Source organism: Rhinoderma darwinii, chromosome 4 (assembly GCF_050947455.1).
Source record: "Rhinoderma darwinii isolate aRhiDar2 chromosome 4, aRhiDar2.hap1, whole genome shotgun sequence".
Lineage (NCBI taxonomy): Eukaryota > Metazoa > Chordata > Amphibia > Anura > Rhinodermatidae > Rhinoderma > Rhinoderma darwinii.
In genome coordinates, this window is record NC_134690.1 from 392,691,451 (window position 1) to 392,712,438 (window position 20,988).

Consider the following 20,988-nt stretch of genomic DNA (forward strand, 5'->3'; position numbering starts at 1 on the left):
AGCATTTGGCCATTTTTAAGTTCTGTGTGGAAATACTCTTTAGGATTGGAAGGATGGCAGAGTTAAAGTTGCAGTAGGGTGCACAAAACAGTTGAGAAATGAAATACTGACAGTTTTTTTTTATTTTTACCACAAATTAAATAAACAGGGAGTAGCTTATTTTTACAAACAGCAATTATGTCTACAATGCTATATTTTTGTCTGATCATTGTCAATCTTGGCATGTGTGAACTCCGCCTAAAGGCCCCATTACACGGGCCAATGATTGGGCAAACGAGCGTTCATATGAACGCCCGTTCTCGATCATTACCCTATGTAATAAGGGCATCGATCAGTCGATGAACGAGCTCGTTCATCGGCTGATCTGCTCTTATATGCAGCATTAAAAATCATCGTTGTCGGCAGCACATTTCCCTGTGTACTCGGAGATGTGCCGCCAACATGATGAAAATGTATAGGGACGAGTGATCGGAGTAACGATCGCTCATCCCTATAAATAAGCAATCACTGCTCCGTGTGAAAGGAGCAAAACAAGCGCCAATCAACGAGCTCTCTCGTTGATCTGCGCTCCTTTCCACGGGTCACGTTGGGCCGTGTGTTGGGAACCTTACAATTGTTTCATTGATGTCTCTAAACCTTTTCACTATGTCAATGAATGACTCTTTTTAATGCAGTGATATAAACAAGTTTTAAGTGTGTTCCAGTAGACGGATGCCTTTGAATTCCTTTTGTGTATGTTAATAATCAGATATGACATGAGTACATATTGTATTCCCACCGCCACACAGTGCAATTTAGCTACCAATATCTTGAATGTTTTAAGGCAGATTTCTCCATCGGCTGCCATGGCTTTTCAGCCATACGATCCCAAGAGATAGCAAATTTTCTTTCATGTCGGAGCATAAGAAAAATGTACTATTAAAATGCAATTCAGAAGTGATAAAAATTGTAAGTGCGGCAGCCGGCTCACAGCACCTCTTCTGTATACTCAGGGACATTGGGGCCACATTAATTTTTTCACTGATGTCCATCCCATGTGCAAATTAGCCTTGCAAGTAGTATAATCTGTCTTGTATGAGAGCTGCAGATCCCACGAGGATATACATGCTTCTGCACTGTTGTATAATTTAAAGCTAAATTAACTAGATTTAATTGCAGGATTTGTTAGCCTTTTCATCAAACGTTTCTTAAAACAATGCCTTTAGTTTGAAGGTTTTTATATATATTTTTTTAGTTTTTTTATTATTTCAAAATAAATTAAAACAATTTGATGCCATACTGTTTGGAAGATAATTTTCAACAGCAACAACATAATTTGTTAATTTATCCTTAATTATAATCCCTTAAATTCAACCAGTAGAAATTGTGCCCAATAAATTTTAAATAATTTTAACTTAAAATAGGTATTTGACAAACCTTTTTTGAACAACGTCTTAAATTAGATTTGTTAGTTCTCCAGACATGTCTTTTATAGTAAATAGATATATTTCCATTAAACATTTTTTTAGAACTCTGCAATGTGCCGTCCCTCTGTTTATTCTTCCTGGGAATATAAGAATACATTGACAAACTGGATGTTTCCATTACACTTGTGAATGGCACTGGTCCCTACATACTCTAACACTGCCCAATCCATTCTGACAGTGTCAGACGGTGTAGGGGAATAGTAATGTCCAGTTGCCAGTTCATTCACACACTTCCAGGGGGAATAACAGAGAGGCATCACAATGCAGAGTTCTAAGAAAAGATGCTCCAGAATTGTTATTTTATGAGGAGTAGAGGCATTTACTAAAATAGACTTCATTTTCCTCGCTGAATTTACCCTTAATAACCGGGTCAGTAACTCGTCAGGGGTCTCCCCCTTTTGCTGTAATTTTGGGTTCAATCCACGGTTCTCCTCCGTTTCACCTGGTGGTTCCAACAATCCTGAGGTAGATGTCGTTCATCGGGCACTGTGCACAGTCTGGGCCCAGGTTCAGAAGAAACTAGAGGTGTCCCAGAGCATACAAAAGACCCAGGCAGATAGAAGACCTTCTGCTAATCCCTTGTTTGCGGTCGGGGATCTGGTGTGGCTGTCTTCAAGAAATTTGCGCCTTAAAGTCCCGTCCCAAAAATTTGCTCCCAGGTGTATAGGGCCGTACAAGGTCATTGAAGTCCTTAACCCTGTCTCCTTGCGACTGGAGTTACCCCCAGTATTGCTCAGGAGGTTCCATCTTCAGTTCCCCTATAAAACAGGTCCACCTAGAAAGGGTCCAGTGGCCCCTCATAAAAGGGGGGGTACTGTAAAGGATCTGCCAGACACAGCTTCTGTGTCGACGCCCGTGGTTAGTCACTCTGCACCTACTCCTAAGTCTGCTCGAGTGACACCTTCTTCTACCAATCAGCCTGGGAGGCTGAGGAGTGGGAGAGCCTATCACAGCCTGGCCAGACGGAGCTAGCTCCCGCCCTCTTTCTATTTATACCTTCTCTTCCTATTCCTCCTTTGCCTGTGATTCTTTTAGTCTGTTTCCTGGCTCTGCTGTTACTGCTTGTGCTACTTGTCTTCTGCTTCATATTGACCCTGGCTTGACTGACTATTCTCCTGCTCTGCGTTTAGTACCTCGTCCACTCCTGGTTTGACTCGGCTCGTTCACTATTCTCCTGCTCTGCGTTTTGTACCTCGTCCACTCCTAGTTTGACTCGGCTCGTTCACTATTCTTGTTGCTCACGGGGTTGCCGTGGGCAACAGCCCCATTACCCTTAGCTTCTGTGTACCCTTGCCTGTTTGTCGTGCACTTAGTGAGCGTAGGGACCGTCGCCCAGTTGTACTCCGTCGCTTAGGACGGGTCGTTGCAAGTAGGCAGGGACTGAGTGGCGGGTAGATTAGGGCTCACCTGTCTGTCTCCCTACCCCGCCATTACAGCATCTCTGGCGGTCTTTGCACCATAAAGTGAAATATACTCCAACTGTGCGCTGGCAAAGATTTGCGCATTAATTTACACCAGTGTCTGCCGTACATTATGATAAATTTGTCGGCCTACTGGTGGCACCGCTCTTTCTGCTAAGCTCTGCCCTCTCTTTAGAAAATTGCTATGAATGTCAGAAATGGCACAAAAGTCACAATTTTTACCGCAAATTGCAACTTTTGTAGAGAAGTAAATTCGTCCCCTCTGTCTTTTTAAAAAACCTTGTAGGCAGAGACCAAGAGAGGTGAAGTCTACAACATTGTCCACATGTGTCTTATTGTATCAGCTAGTATTAAATGCTGTAATTAACATTGTGCAATATCGCTAAAAAATGGAAAGGACTTACTAAACCCAAAGGCGATAAAAATAAATTCAACAAAAATGAACAATTTTGGCTTTAGTTATATTAATAAAAAATAAAAATTACTCCTATAAATAAAATGAAAATTGAATTGGAGGTGATTTATTAAATAGGACCCGTCACCTCTTGTTATTGAATCACCAGTTGAGCAATTCCCAGGGTGGAAGTTTATGGAATTGATAGGTGAGCGATTCCCCAAAGGCTGCTGAAGACTGTCAAGAATGAGCGTGCAAATAAATCCGCAACCCCAAATCCGTCACAACTCCGAACAACAGAACCTAAGGCTACTCTATGGTTTTCGCCATAGCCCACCGCAAGGCTGGTTGGACTTTGCTGTATTGAACACATGTTGTTTTAACAGAGTTTAGCGTTGGATAAGAGGTAACAAGACAGCCAGAGGGAAAACAGAAAGTCCAAATCACAAAGCTAGTGGATATCAGGGATTGCAAAGATCAATACCAGCAGGGAGCAGAAAGTCCAAATCATTAAGCAAAGGGTAATCCAGAGACAAGCCGAGGTCCAGTTCCAAAAAGTGCAAATAGTCAAAGGTACATGGTATAGTCAGTAGCTTTATCAAACACAAGAAAACAGGGAAAATCACAAGCAAAGAAAACAGAACCAACCCAGATTTAAAGGAAGGGTGTCGCGAAAAAAAAAATGTTTTATATCAATTTGCTTTTAGTGTTTTATTTAAAGAGGCTCTGTCACCAGATTTTGCAGCCCCTATCTGCTATTGCAGCAGATAGGCGCTGCAATGTAGATTACAGTAACGTTTTTATTTTTAAAAAACGAGCATTTTTGGCCAAGTTATGACCATTTTCGTATTTATGCAAATGAGGCTTGCAAAAGTACAACTGGGCGTGTTGTAAAGTAAAAGTACAACTGGGCGTGTATTATGTGCGTACATCGGGGCGTGTTTACTACTTTTACTAGCTGGGCTTTCTGATGAGAAGTATCATCCACTTCTCTTCAGAACGCCCAGCTTCTGGCAGTGCAGATCTGTGACGTCACTCACAGGTCCTGCATCGTGTCGGCACCAGAGGCTACAGTTGATTCTGCAGCAGCATCAGCATTTGCAGGTAAGTAGCTACATCGACTTACCTGCAAACGCCGATGCTGCTGCAGAATCATCTGTAGCCTCTGGTGCTGACACGATGCAGGACCTGTGAGTGACGTCACAGTGTGATCTCTGGAGAACACGGCTGTGTCTGCACTGCCAGAAGCTGGGCGTTGTGAAGAGAAGTGGATGACACTTCTATACACAACGCCCAGCTAGTAAAAGTAGTAAACACGCCCCGATGTACGCACATAATACACGCCCAGTTGTACTTTTACTTTTCAACACGCCCACTTGGACTTTTGCAAGCCTCATTTGCATAAATACGAAAATGGTCATAACTTGGCCAAAAATGCTCGTTTTTTAAAAATAAAACCGTTACTGTAATCTACATTGCAGCGCCTATCTGCTGCAATAGCAGATAGGGGTTGCAAAATCTGGTGACAGAGCCTCTTTAAAAAAAAATTATTTATTTGTGTGTTTGTGTTTTACTTTTTTTTATTTTCTAACTTTTTCTTCTCTATGGGGGCTGCCATTTTTTTTTTTCATTTCTGTATGTGTCGATTAACATCCCCATAGAGAATGCAAATGGGAGCCATTCCATTCACTATGGTGTACGCCGTCTGTGTGGGAACGGCGCATGCGCTGCTCCCACACAGTCCAAATGGAAGGTCTTCGGCCGAGCGACATCCGGCGCCATTTTCTTGTGGACCGGAAGCCGCGGCCGGACAGTAAGATTACTACTTCCGGTCGCGGCTTCCGGACATGTGTTCTGAAGCAAGCACTAGGAGCGGACGGAGCGGACGGACCAAAGGGAGCGGCGGCGGCAGGAGCAGGTAAGTTATGTCTGTGTTTGTTCGTGTTTTACTGTGTGATTACCACTGTATGTAAGCCTACTACACTGTGTTTTCGCTCAAAAAATGGCGACACACAGTGTAGGAGGTTTGAACATTCAATCCCCTCCTTTCTCCTGGCACTAGCCAGGATAAAGGAGGGGGGATTCTGTGAGCTCACTAGAGCGTGTGTGTTTACACCAAATTTGCAGAATGTTGCTTTACCACATGCCAATGCTGCAATTTTGGAAATTGCTCCCTCTAGTGACCAGCACAGGGAAATGTTATAAATTAGAATCTCATTTATAATATTTCCTGACTCGCAAAAAAATAAAAAAAATGAGAACAATGTTTAATCATTTATACACTAACCGTTTAACTAAAAAAAAAAATTCTAGCGACACATTCCCTTTAAATACTCCACCCTTTAATCTGATTGGAAGAAAGACAAAGAAGTGGAATAAGCTCAACAACTAAAACCAGAACCGCCCAGAAACTAGACTAGTAGTCATGGTAATCTTAAAGGGATAGACGTTTCCTAACAACTCTCCTAATATGTCTGTTTTAGTAAATAATAGTATTTCCCATGAAAACACAATTTTGGAGCATCTTTTCTTAGAACTCTGGGTTATGGTGTTCCTCTGTTGTTCCTGTAAGACATTTATGAATAAATTGACAACTGGGTGTTACCAGTTGGGGGTGTGTCACTACAAATACAGACACTGTCCAATCAGTGCTGACAGAGTGAGACTGTGTAGGGACACACCTCTTTGACAAGGGAAATGGTCACATTCAGTTGTCAATTTATTCATACGTTTCTAGGAGGAATAACAGAGGAACGGCACAACGCAGAGTTAAGAGAAAAGATGTTCCAGAATGGGAAATGGGAATGCAAGTATTTAATAAAACAGACATGTGAGGAGTGGTGACAGATCCTCTAAAAAATGCTACCCTCCCCTCATTGACCCTACAGCGCCCAGTGAGGCGCTCAGGTTCTTACATAGGTGAGCCCCCCTCACTCACTGTGCAATGTACAGGACACCCGTACTTGTATGCACATCAAGTGTATCCCCACTGAGGCCGCAGCATGGGCACCCACATTAATCAACACAGAATTATGGCCCCATTCAGATTACAAAAATACTGTGGTGTTCTAGAATGCACATTCACTTTATGTCCTTTTCGGCTGTTCCTATGTTTCGATCATTAACATACTGTACTGTTTATTTGTCCAATTACTCTTCCGTGATTCAATTTGCTATATTATTAATACTTCTATACTCATTTTAAACTTCAGCAACATCCAGGGTCATGGCCATCAAAATTAATTGAATTAGTCCAGTTCTGGCATTGACTAATGGAAAGTCGGTACGAAAAATAAAATGTTTAATATCACATTGTTTTTTTCTTCATTCAGGTTTGCTCCATTCTCTTCATTCCATAAGAATAGAGTCTATGAACCATTACTTCATACTTCAACCGAATACAAGAAGATTCCATACAGCAATGAACGTTTTCGAGATGAAGATCAAGTGAAATGGATTTCACATAAGGTAATATATTCTGTGTTTCTCAATGTGTATATAAGATTAAAGGGGTTGTTCAGTTTAGAAAACCCATTTTGATGTACCCTATTTGCGAGTTAATAGAGGGGGGTTCCTTGTTCAATATCCTCTTTTTTTGGGCCGGAATGGAGAGCGGTTACAAACAACGTCTCTTGCTATGGAGGACCTGTCCTGTCCTGCATTACACAGACAACACATTTATATAAATGGACATTGTGTAATGATTCATTTGTCCTGTGGTGGCGCCTAAGGGAAATTGAACACTCACTGCCAGGTTTCCTCACAGATTACAGCCGATCACTAGGGTTCCCATCGGGTTCACTTTTCGATCAGCTTATTGTCAAAGGGCTCTTTTAACAAATATGTCTAAAGCGGAGAACTCCTTTAAGAATTCTTCAGGGCAACAAGTAAAAGCAAATCTCCAGTTATTGATCTAATACATCATGTGGAGATGTCCCTCTTGGTGCTATGAACAAAAAAAAAACAAAAAAATCAGTAGTATTACTGGATGACATAGGAAGAGAATTCACAATGGTGGAATTGCCAACTTTTGGTTTTAGACCCAACTATTTCGCTGCCGCAATAATTTTCACACTTTTAAGAAACATAAATTAATTCTGAATTATAAAACAAAAATAAAATCATATTATAACCCCATACTACTTACATATTGTAAAAATGCCACCTCACACTTTATAACCATGGGCGCCCTTATGCAATTAAAGTGTAACGTTGCGTAAACAATACAGAAAAAGTCATGTTGGTGGCTAAAAGTCTGACCCAGGTAGAGTCCGCGATGCACAACACCTACAAATAAAGTTGCAATAAAAAGTAAGAGAATTCTTTGGAATTACCTCCATTTCTGCATTGATTACTAATAAAATGTGATCTGGTTGTTATCTTAGTCACAATTATAGACAAACACAATATAACTAAACTAATAGCACACATACATTTATTTTAGAGAAAAAGTAAGTGAACCTCTGTGTAAATGACTTCTTCAAGAATTAACTGCCAAAATGTGTTTCAATTAGGGAGATGAGATTGGAAGTGTGGGTTTCACAGGTGCTTTGCCAATCAATTAAAGGCACACAAAGCCTGGTTACTGACAAATCTGTTCTTCTCAAGAAAGATTGGTTAGTGTGAACCATGCCTCGAGGCAAACAACTTTCAAAAGACGTGTTTTAGAGAAGCTGAAAAAAGGCTAAACAAGCATTGCTAAAGACCTGAGTGTAGATTAATCCACGGTTACACAAATTGTCTACACATGGAGAAAATGTAAGACTGGTGCTACTCTCCCTAGAAGTGGGTGTCCTATTAAGATCTCTCTGAGAGTACAACAGGCAATCCTTATAGAGGTGAGAAAGATCCCAACGGTAACAGCAAAATAACTACTGAAGACTCTTCAAACTGCAAAAACCTCTGTTTATGTGTCCGCTAGTAGATAAACACTGAACAAGAATAGTATTAATTTAAGAAAACCACGAAGGAATAGGCTGTTGTCCAAAAACTACATTGTGGCCCGTCTCAAGTGTGCCCGAGACAACCTTAATGTTCCACAATGTGCCCGCAAGGCATCTCCAAAATATTGATGAGCTGACAAACATTTGCAGACAGGAACAGTCTAATATTCCTGATCTATGTTGTACAATCTTATTTGCATCTACAGGAAACCTTCGGAGGAGGTGATTACTGCTAAAGGGGGATCTATCTATCTCATATCTATCTATCTATCTATCTATCTATCTATCTATCTATCTATCTATCTATCTATCTATCTATCTATCTATCTATCTATCTATCTCCTATCTATCTATCTATCTATCTATCTATCTATCTATCTATCTATCTATCTATCTATCTATCTATCTATCTATCTATCTATCTATCTATCTATCTATCATCTGTAAAGGATCTGCCAGGCACAGCTTCGGGGTTAACTCCCATAATTAATCAGTCAGCACCTGAATCTACATCCCTGAGACTGACTCCAGCTTCCACCACTCAGGCTGGCAGGCTTAGGAGTGGGAGAGCCTATCGCAACCTGGCCAGACTCAGCTAGCACCCGCCCTCGGTCTATTTAAGCCTGCCCTTCCTGTTCCTCGGTGCTTGTGATTCTTTTCGTGTGGTTTCCTGGCCCAGCTACAGCTCCTTCTATTTTGATCCTGCTCCATACAGACCCTGGCTTACTGACTACTCTTCTGCTCTTTGTTTGGTACCTCGCACACTCCTGGCTTGACTCGGCTCGTTCACCACTCTGGTTGCTCACGGTGTTGCCGTGGGCAACTGCCCCTTTCCCTTGCTTGTATTCCCTTGTATGTTTGTCGTGTTTGTCGTGCACTTACTGAGCGCAGGGACCGCCGCCCAGTTGTACCCCGTCGCCTAGGGCGGGTCGTGGCAAGTAGGCAGGGACAGAGTGGCGGGTAGACTAGGGCTCACTTGTCCGTTTCCCTACCCCCCGTCATTACACTATCTATCTATCTATCTATCTATCTATCTACAATATCCAAAAATGGCGACAGCACTCTGCGAACACCAATGGCACCTAAACACCATAAATAAATAAATATGCATTGCTGCTAAATCTATTTACAATAGTGAGGTTCTTAGCGCACATTTTGATCAAATTGTCTGAGTCCACCTGCCACGACAAGGCGCCCTTTATAAGGTGGGAACCTACGCTGCACATACACCCAGAACTGGGACTAAGCCTACATATACTTGGGGATGGCAGGAACCAGCATTAAACTAATTAAAATCACCCAGGGCAGAATGGGAGGAGTGCAAGATCAATAATGGAGGCAGTTACTAACCCCACATGTATGCAATACATAAGAGACAAGAGAGTTTGAGCAGCACATTCCAGCAAAATGAAACAAATCGTTTGTACATGTGCAAGTAAACCTATGACTGCAAAACAATACAATATCCAAAAATAGCGGCCGCAAACTACAAACACTAATGTCACCTAAACACTATAAATATAGAATTATGCATAGCTGCTGAATCTACTTTCTTAGTCCACATTTTGATCAAATTATGTGAGCCCACCCGCCACAACAAGGCGACCTCTATCTATCTATCAATTTCATATCTATTTATCTATCTGTCCATCCATTTTCCATTTTATTTTTATTTTTTTCATATTCAAAGTTTTTTATTAGTTTTAAAACAAACAAGTATAAAACACAGTTGGGGGAAATACCTCCACATGAAAGAAAGAAAATAACAAAGAAGGGCAAAGCCCCAACAAGAAGGCGAGCATCACATCCTATGACAAGCGACAATATACATCAGAAACGTGGAGAAACATAATAAACAGGATCATTGCATAGAAAATTAAATAGAGACAGAACAACTCAATCTCTTACACAACATAAAATGTAACGGTATCCTACAAGCGCCATCACAGGAATCGAAGCTCCTCGCAGTTAGACAAGGGAGGGGGAAGGAAAAAAACAGAAGGAAGACAAACAAGGGCGGAAGAGGGATATAGTAGGACACAGGTCAGGGTGAGCCTGGACTCCAGTTCAAGATTATTATGAGTAGAAAGAAGTGAGATCAGCTATGCACATGGCAAGGACATGGTTGATTCGGGCAAAACCACACAAAGCAGCAAGTAATGACTCCTCAGTCTAAGGTATATAGGAAGGGGGAATTGGGTCTCAAGTCACTATATTTAAATATGTGGGAGAAGAGATATGGATGTGTATCGCGTGGAGGCAGCTGGGGAGTGTGACATCAGGTGTTCTATTCTCTGTAGCAAGGCAACCTCCTGGAACCACTCGTCCAACGTTGGAGGGTCCGCCATTTCCACTTACGTGGGTTGACTGACTTCGCAGCCTGGAGGAGATGTCTAGTTAGAGAACGTTTATAAATGGGTAGTGGCATAGGGAACATGAATAGAAGAGCTGCCTTGGGGAAATTCGGGACCGAGACCCCAGTGACTTCAGATCTGATTTTGAGTACAGCAGTCGAAAAGCTCCGCAAGGAGGGGCAACTCCACCAAATGTGAGACATGGAGCCATCTGTTGCTCCACAGCGCCAACAATTGTCGGGTACAGACGGATACCATTTATGGAGGGCAGTAGGGACCCGATACCACCTAGAGATAATTTTATAACTACTTTCTTGAGCCCATATAGCTATGGAGGCTTTTTGGGAAAGGAAAAAACACAGTTTCCATTGCGCGTTGGTAAATGTTTTGTTCAGTTCATTTTCCCGAGCCTTACAGAAAGATGGGAGATGATGAGATCGTTGGGAAAGAAGTAGGTTATATAGTGTGGAAATAGTGTTCTTAGGGGGCAGGGTAGAAACACATAAGCTTTCAAATTCTGTTAGCGTACGGTGAAGGTGGGCTTGATAGTTAGTTACATTATAAAAGTGTTTTAAGTGGGTATATTCAAACATGTGACGTGCTGAGGGCACATCAGTTGGGAAGATTGTGGCTAATGGGAATAGGGAGGAGTTGGAAAGGACTTGAGCAAAGTACATGGGATTGGTGGATGACCTGCCTAGGAAGGAGAGTCAGGCCTCACCTGCAGGAAATGCTGGATTGTCAGTAACAGGGGTTAGTGAGCCCAGTGGGTCTATGAGGGAACTTCCCACCCCGGAGGAACGTAATGCCAAGAGGGTTTGTAAGACAACCAATGAGGCTTGAGTCGGTCCATTGCTATAGACAAGGTCCACGTCCAAGGCAGGGTAGATAGGGTACAGGTGCATAATTGCTGGGCTAAACGGACCCAGATTTTGGATTCGTAATTGTAAAAAAAGTCGAGAACACGGGACGTGCGTTGACACAAGGTAATAGAGACAACAGTCCGGCAAGCCAATTCCAACTGCATCCCTGGACCGAGTAAAAATTGTCCTGCTTAGTCGGGTATGGCCTAATGGCCAGATGAAGGATCCAAAGCATTGTTGGATACGTAACCAAAAAGAGGATGGGATGGAGATGGGGATCGTCTGCAGGAGGTACAGCAATCTGGGGAGGAGTGACATTTTTATAATATTAATACCCATTTTCCATTTTTTTGTAATAATTATGTACTGTCCTCGCTATATACACTGTGCAGCCATAGTATTAAAACCACCTGCGTAATATTGTGTAGGTCCCCCTTTGTGACGCCATAACAGCTATGACCCATTGAGGTATGGACTCCACAAGACCTCTGAAGGTTCCTGTGAAATCTAGGACCAAAATTTTAGCAACAATCCCTTTAAGTCCTGTAAGTTGTGAATTGCGGTTTCCATGGATCAGACTTGTTTTTCCAGTACATCCCACAGATGCTCAATCGGTTTGAGATCTGGGGAATTTGGAGCCAAAGTCAACACCTTGAATGCTTTGTCATGTTCCTCAAACTATTCCTGAACAATTTTTGCAGTGTGGCAGGGGCATTATCCTGCTGAAAGAGACCACCGCCATTAGGCAAAACCGTTGCCATGAAGGGTTGTACTTGAGCTGCAACAATGTTTATATAGGTGACACATGTCAAAGTAACATCCACATGAATGCCAGGACCCAAGGTTTACCAGCAGAACATTGCCCATAGCATTACACTGCCTGTGCCAGCTTGTCTTGTTACCATAATGCATCCTGGTGCCATCTCTTCAACCAGGTAAACGACGCACACGCACCCAGCCGTCCACATGATGTAAAAGAAAACGTGATTTATCAGACCAGGCCACCTTCTTCCATTGCTCCATGATCAAGTACTGATGCTCACGTGACCATTGTAGGGACTTTCGATGGTGGAGAGTGGTCAGCATTAGCTCTCTGAGCAGTCTGTGTGTACGCAGCCCCAAACACAGCAAGCTGCGATTCTCTGTGTGTTCTGAAACCTTTCTATCATAGCCAGCAGTAACTTTTTCAGCTCTTCTGTGGGATCGGACCAGAAAGCCTAGCTTTTGCTCCCCACACACATCATTGAGCTTTGGGAGGCTATGACCTGTCGCCAGTTCACTGGTTGTCCTTCCTTGGTAGGTACTAACCACTGCATACTGGGAACACCCCCAACAAGACCGGCCGTTTTGGAGATGGTCTGACTAAGTCGTCTTGACGTCACAATTGGCCCTCAGATCCTGACACTTGTCCATCTTTCCTGCTTCCAACACATCAACTTCAAGAACTGACTGCTCACTAGCTGCTTAATATATCCCACCCCTTGTCAGACGCCATTGTAGCCAGATCATCAATGATATTCACTTCCCCTGTCAGTCAGTGGTTTTCATGTTATGGCTGAATGGTGTATGTGTGTGTGTGTATATATATATATATATATATATGTGTGTGTGTGTATATATATATATATATATATATATATATATATATATATATATATATATATATACATATATATATATATATATATATATACACATTTTTTTATAAATATTTTTTTCTATAAATCTTTATGTAAAATATACGTTTCCTAACCTGCACAACAGCAGCTCAGAGTTTCTTCTTCATTTCTCGTGCCATGATTTTGAAGGGGACAATGGCGCTTAATGATATGCATGAGGTTTTAGGCTTTACACAAGACTTTTATTATACACAATGCAGACAAATATCTAGGGCTCCAAAGATTTCATTTAGAGAACCTAAGCATATTGCACAGAACATAAAACTGACCTTTACCGTCTGCAGGTTTTGGAATGGAGTGGGATGCGGAACACATCATAGATTTAATGTGGCACAACGCTGTGTGCGGATCTTGGGTGGGCCTGTGACTGCCTGCCCATTGCACCCGATGATTGAATCTGCTGTCACCAGCATCCTGATAATAATGAACATTCAGCTTAACGACCGTGATTATGATTATCATAATTGATGTGCAGGTGCTGTGTGTGGGGATCATTACAGCTCAACTGTATAGTGGAGGGACATGGCTTACTTATGGATCATATTGCTTGGAATAAAATGCGCCAACTCCCCATGTAATTCCTCTGTACCATATCACCTTTAGCAATGAACTGAATGCCGTTCCTAGAATTATTACATATATTCCAGGATTATTTAGCAGAAAAATGGGAATTCTTGTAAAGTTTAGAATTTTCGGCTTCGAAAAATACTCGCTTTCTATTACCCTGCATGAGTCAAATTGGTACTGATTGGTTGAGACCAGAGGCATAGTTAGGGGTTTAGCACAGGGGGGGGCAAAACATATCTGAGTGGGCCCCAACCCAGTGGGCCCCCCTAACACATGTTTACAACTGAAGAGACAAATTCTAATTATATACCAGCCATCATCCCTGTATATAATCCCCATCACTGTATATAACACCCATCATCCCTGAATATACCAGCCATCATCCCTTGTTTATAACCCCCATCATACCTGTATATATCAGCCACTATCCCTGTGTATAACCCCTATCATCTCTGTATATACCAGCCTGGCTAGTATATACAGGTAAAATGGGGATTATAAACAGGGATGATGGCTGGTATATACAGGGATGATGGGGGTTCTATACAGGAATGATGGGGGTTATATAAGGGGATGATGGCTGGTATACACAGGGATGATGGGGGTTAATGCAGGGATGATGATGGCTGGTATATACAGGGATGATGGGGGTCCCAATACAGGGATGATGGGGGTTATATAAGGGGATGATGGCTGGTATACACAGGGATGATGGGGGTTCATGCAGGGATGATGGCTGGACTACTCATCATCCCTGTATATAAGAACCATAATCCCTGTATATAACAACCATAATCCCTATATATAACAACTATCATTCCTGTATATAAACCCCATCATCCCTCTATATACCAGCCAGGCTACCCCTGCCGTATAGGTTTGTACGGCGTAAAACTACTGCTCCCAGCATGACACGAACAATGGTAAGGACATGCTGGGAGTTGCTGTTTAAAAAAAAAATCATATCAGAATCAAACCACCCATCATCTTGCTGCAGATCTACAGTACTGACTACAGTACTGATTAGAGGCAAAATAAACATTTATATTAAGTGACTCACCGGTGATGTATTTTCAGATTCTAGTTGTTTTTCTCTTTTCTTCTCCATCCGGTCCAGACCTCTATGATGACTTCTCCCGGCCACAGCCCATTTCTGCAGTTTGTCGCTCAGACGTCTTCAGCTTCTCACTTTTCAAACGTTTCTCCACCTATAAATGAAGATAAGATTCTCATGGTGCCAGACACTACATCTCTAATTATAATAGCGCCATACACTGTGTCCCTGATTATAATAGTACCATACACTGTGTCCCCGATTATAATAGCACCATACACTGTGTCCCTGATTATAATCGCACCATACACTGTGTCCCTGAATATAATAGCACCATACACTGTGTCCCTGATTATTATGGCACCATACACGGTGTCCCTGATTATAATAGCACCATACACTGTGTCCCCGATTATAATAGCACCATACACTGTGTCCATGATTATAATAACAGCATACACTATGTCCCTGATTATAAGAGCACCGTACACTGTGTCCCACACACACACAGTGCTCCCTGTAAATAGTACCCCCCATAGATCCCTCTGTAGATAGTGCCCCACATATAGCCCCCTGTAGATAGTGCCCCACATATAGCCCCCTGTAGATAGCGCTCTATATATAGCCCCCCCTGTAGATAGCGCTTTACATATTGCCCCCGGTAGATAGTGCTCTATATATAGCCCCCCTGTAGATAGTGCCCCATATATAGCCCACCTGTAGATAGTGTCCCACATACAGCCCCTTGTAGATAGGGCTCTACATATAGCTTTCCCTGTAGATAGCGCTCTTTATATAGCCCCCTGTAGATTTAACTCACATATAGCCCCCCCTGTAGATAGCGCTCTACATATAGCCCCCTGTATATAGTGCCCCACATATAGCCCCCCTGTAGATCGTGCCCTACATGTAGTCCCCCTGTAGATAGTGTTCCACATATAGCCTCCCCTGCAGATTGTGCCCCACATATAGCTCCCCCCCCCCTGTAGATAATGCCTCTCACACTTTTAAGTGACAAAAACAAAAAACTTTACATACCTTGATTCCGTTCCCACGCCGTCTGGTGGCTATGCAGACCTGCTCTCTTCTGAGCAGGTCTGCTGAGGCTGCACGTCACTTGCGTCGTTGAAGGGCGCTGATTAGCAGGGCAGAATGACTTGCCCCATCAACCAGCGCCTTTCAACAACGGAAGCGATGATGTCATTGAAAGGCGCTGATTGGCTGCGCATGTCATTCTGCCCTGCCAATCAGCATCATTGTCAATTGTATAATAAGCATAATTGTATCTGTGTTATATAGACGCAGGTACAATTAGTGCAGCAGGGGGTGGACGCGGCTGGGTTCAGTTGCGCCGTCGTCCCATCAGACAGGCAGCAAGCTTCTGTGTGGCCGTGGTGGGAGTGGCGGTCATGGCTTGGGCGGTCGCGGTGGGCCCCACCATCTCAGTGACCTTGGGGCTGCTGCCCCCCCCCCCCCCCCCCCGCTAGCTACACTACCGGTTGAGACTTAAAGGTATTGTACGGGATTGGAAAAACATGGCTGCTTTCTTCCAAAAATAGTGCCACACCTGTTCACAGGTTGTGTGTGGTATTGCAGCTAAGTTCCGTTCACTTCAATGGAGCTGAGCTGCAATACCAGACATTACCCATGGACATGTGTGGTGCTGTTTTTGGGAGAAAGCAGCCATATTTTTCTAAATCTGTACAAATCTGTATAAGGAAGACTCCTGGCAAAACTGATACACGCAGTGCCGAGATCGGAGATGACTTAGATGTTGGCCGCTTAACCCCTAAGATGCTGCAGTGAATACTGCATCCCTATCACCGACAGTTACATATAGCAGCCCGCATCCTAAGAAAGGCTCCCAATGGCTACCATATGTGGATACCTACTTTCCTTCCTCTCCGGCAAAGCCCTGGCATGGGCAAACCCCATCTTGGAACGAGAGGGTCTGGAATTTTCTGATCGGGCGCTATTCCCAGAGACTTTTTGTATAGTGTTCGAAGAACCAGGTCAAACATCTTCTGCCGCTGCCTAACTGCTGACTCTCAAGCAAGGGTAATCCACTGTAGGAGAGTACGCCATCTCCTTCCGTACACTGGCGTAGAATAATGAGGCCTTGGTGGTGACTTTCTGGCAAGGACTGTCTAAACACATAAAGGACGAGCTCGCAGCTCGCGATCTTTCTTCCACCCTGGATGCCCGTATCCTGTTTGCGACCTGAATCAACTTGAGGATCCAGGAATGTGCTCAGGCGGTTCGTTGGGAGAGACGGCCCTATAAACTGGCACCAACGTTATAGAGACCCCTGCTGCCTTCTCCAGTTGTTTCACCTGAAGAGCCAATGCAGGTGAACAGAATCAAGTTGTCCGATCAGGAGAAACTGCGCAGACACTCCTCAGGTCTGTGTCTGTATTGTGGCCATAAAGGCCATTTTGTTCGTCAATGTCCGGGAAACTCCAGCACCTAGGGTTGGTTGGAGAGACAACCTTAGGTGAAACGATGCCAGATGCTAAATCCTCTCCCAAATTATCCATTTTCTCTGCAGAGAAATCACACACCGTCTCTGCCTATCTGGATTCCGGAGCGGCTACAAATTTTATTCAGCAGGATCTAGTAGATAATCTCCATTTGCCCACGGTTCCTATGGAGAGACCCCTGGCTGTTGCCTCTGTGACTACCACTGCCTGATCCTATTTTGTCCATCAGGGAACCGCTGACACTACAAGTTGGAATCCTCCACTCGGAACAGATTGCCTTTCTCATCTTGCCAAAAGCTGTGAATCCCATTTTGCTGGGCCTGCCTTGGCTTCGTCTACATGCTGCGGTTCTCGACTGGAGTTCCCGAGAGGTACTTCAATGAGGATCCAAGTGTTTCCGCCGCTGCCTGCGGTTCGTCCTGTTTTGCCTCCACTGCCTCAATCTCTCTCCAATCTACCCACACATGATGCCAGCTTTGCAGACTTCTTTAGCAAGAAGGAGGCCGAGGGCCTCCCTCCCCATCACTCCTACGATTGTCCTTTTGAACTGCTCCCTGACGTCTCACCTCCTCATGGATGTGTCTATCCTTGCCGGAGACGCATGCCATGTCGGCTCACGTCAAGGAGAACCTTGAGAGAGGGTTCATCTGGTAGTCTTCCTCCCTGGCCGGAGCCGGATTCTTCTTCATAGAGAAGAAAGATGGGTCTCTTCGTCCATGTATCGATTACTGAGGTTTGAACCAAATCACGGTCAAAAACAAGTACCCCTTACCGCTAATCTCAGAGCTCTTCGACAGAATTTGCGGGGCGAATATTTTCACAAAGCTGGACCTACACTGGGCTTTCAACTTGATCCGTGTCCGCAAAGGTGACAAGTGGAAAACCGCATTAAACACCCGAGACGGTCACTTCGAATATCTTGTGATGTCCTTTGGACTGTGTAACACTCCAGCTGTTTTCCAGGAATTCATAAATTACATCTTCTGGGATCTGCTGCATGTCTGTGTGGTGGTCTATTTGGACAACATCCTGATCTACTCACCAGATCTGACGAAGCTTCGGAAGCATCTTATCCAAGTCCTGTTGCGGTTAAGGGGGAATCACCTATATGCTAAACTCGAGATGGATCCAGAGAAGGTGAAATCTGTCTTAGAGTGGCCACGTCCACAGGGCCTTCGGGTTATACAACGATTTCTGGCATTCGCAAACTTCAACTGCCAATTTATCCTGAACATCTCAGATCAGACTGCTCCAATCTCTGCTCTTACTAAGAAGGGGGTGAACGCCAAGGTTTGGCCTCCAGAGGCAGAGTCAGTATTTACCAGCCTCAAGAGCGCGTTCACCTCAGCCTCAGTTCTTCATCATCCTGACGCGTCTCGACAATTCTATCTAGAGGTTGATGCGTCTTCCGTTGGTGCTGCAGCAATGTTGTTTCAAAGAAACTCCAAGGGTAAGACGGTGGCTTGTGGCTTCTTCTCCAAATTATTCTCTCCTGCAGAGTGCAACTACTCCATCGGGGATCGGGAGTTGTTGGCCGTCAAGATGGCCTTAGAGGAGTGGAGACACTTGCTGGAGGGCTCTATTCATCCTATCATTTATACGGATCACAAGAACCTCAGGTACCTACAGTCTGCACAACTATTAAATCCTGGCCAACCAGATGGTCTCTGTTTTTCAACCGATTCCAATTCCTGCTCCACTTCGGCCCTGCAGACAAAATTGTGAAGGCTGATGCCATGTCTACGAGGAAATTCCTCAATATATGTCTCAGTCGTTTGAAACTAATGACTCTGAGGAAATTCCTCAATATATCATAGATCCTTCCAGGATTGTTGCCGATAACCCTCTGAAAATTAGAGGCATTCCCCCTGGGAAGGCTTTTGTTCGCCTTGCACACAGGAAGAGAATTCACTGCTGGGGACACAGCTCCAAACTGGCTGGGCACCCTGGTGTCTGCAAGACACGGGACTTGATATCTCATCACTATTGGTGGCCCACGCTGCCTAGAGATGTGACTATGTTTCCTCATGTACATACTGTGACTCAAAGAAGTCTACCCATTCCAAACATGCTGGTCTGCTCCTACTCCTGCCTGTGCCTGATGCCCCTTGGCAACATATCGCTATGGATTTTATTACAAACCTTCGGCTGGTTGTACTACAGTCTGGGTAGAGGTGGATCGTTTCTCTAAAATGGCACATTTAGTTCCTTTGACTGGCCTTCCGTCTTCTCCTCGTCTGGCAAATCTGTTCATTCTGCACATCTGTCGCCTGCACGGACTACCTCTGAATATTGTCTCGGATCTGGGTGTACAGTCCACGTCCAAATTCTGGAGAGCCCTGTGCAGTCTGCTAGATGTGAAACTGGACTTCTCCTGCTTATCACCCACAGTCTAAAGGCCAAGTGGAGGGGACCAATCAAATATTAAAGAATTACCAACACCATTTTGATTCTGCCCAACATGACAACTGGGTACATCTTCTGCCTTGGACAGAATTCTCTTACAATAATCATACAAGTGAGTCTACTGCCTCTTCTCCTTTTTACATTGTGCATAGTCAGCATCCATGAGTCCCTCTTCCTCTGCCAGCCATGACCCAGGTACCAGCAGCAAATTCTTAATTTGGGACTTTCATTCACATCTGGCAGCAAACCAAGTCTGCGATCCTTCAAGGCAGTGGATCACATGAAAAGGCATGCCGATAGAAAAAGAAAGGCACCTCCTCAATTTTCTCCTGGAGTCAAGCTTTGGCTATCCTCAAGAAACATTAGTCTCAAGATGCCTTCTTACAAATTCTCTCACAAATTCCCCTGTCCTTTTGAAGTCCTGCAACCAATAAAACCTGTGTTCTATAAGCTTCAACTGCCTCCTACTCTCAGGATTGCCAACTCGTTCCATGTGTCCCTCCTTAAAGGGAACCTGTCACCAGCATTTAACCTATTGAACTTTACTTTTCCCTCACTGGCCGCTGCTATCAAAAGTTAATTGCCGCTATCCCCTCTCCTAAACTCCTCCTCCAATTGTAAATAACGGTCTGCAAACATTTTGCGCCTTATATCGTAATAATCTGGTGTCCTTTTGTGCGCACACACCAGAAGAGGACATCAATGCACAAGTGCATGATTTTGTGTGCTGGGGGAAGGCGAGGAGCTGTCAATCAAAAGTAAGGAGGCGGGGTAAACTCGGAAAGATTCGAGGAATGAAGATTTTACTCTTTTTAAAAGAAGGTTTGACTCTTATATGCTCATTAGCATATGATGTGGGTATACTAAAAAGCTGAATACTAAAGCTACAGAGCCGACCAAGAAGATAATTATAGGTTATATAGAAATGATTTGTCACCCACTACCACCAGGTACTGCTGGTGTAATAGGTGAAATGCTGGTGACGGGTTCCCTTTAAGCCTGTGGTTCTGAACTGCTTCCGTAAATCTCCTAGTTCTGCAGTTGCTCCCAGCGGTTCCTCTGACGTCTTTGAGGTAAAGGAGATTATGGACGACAAGAGAATAGGAGGAGGGACTTTCTCTCTGGTGGACTGAAAAGAGTTTGGTCCTGAGGATATGTCTTGGGAGCCAGAAGTAAAGATTAATGCCCCAATCCTCATTAAAAAATTCCTTTTACACTCCGGACCCAAGAAGAGGGGGCATAAGAGGAGGTACTGTAACGGTCTCCTCAGAGACGCCAGCACACGCAGCCATCCTGCTCTGTAGTGTCCTCTGGGGTGCGCACAATCGTTCCTGGCCCCAGATCACCCTGGACTATAAAAA

General features: G+C 43.8%; 1 protein-coding gene across 2 annotated transcripts in view; it reads left to right on the forward strand.

Annotated features, from left to right (window-relative positions):
- The window catches only part of SPATA17 (spermatogenesis associated 17), a 188,244-nt gene that overhangs the window by 141,294 nt on the left and 25,962 nt on the right, over positions 1-20,988 (forward strand). For both annotated transcript variants that reach the window (XR_012883284.1, XM_075863344.1), the window contains exon 9: positions 6,614-6,749. Coding sequence is in view for 1 of the 2 variants with exons in the window: in XM_075863344.1 (XP_075719459.1) it covers positions 6,614-6,749 (136 nt within the window). In the remaining variant the exon portion in view is untranslated. The remainder of the gene's footprint in view (positions 1-6,613; positions 6,750-20,988) is intronic.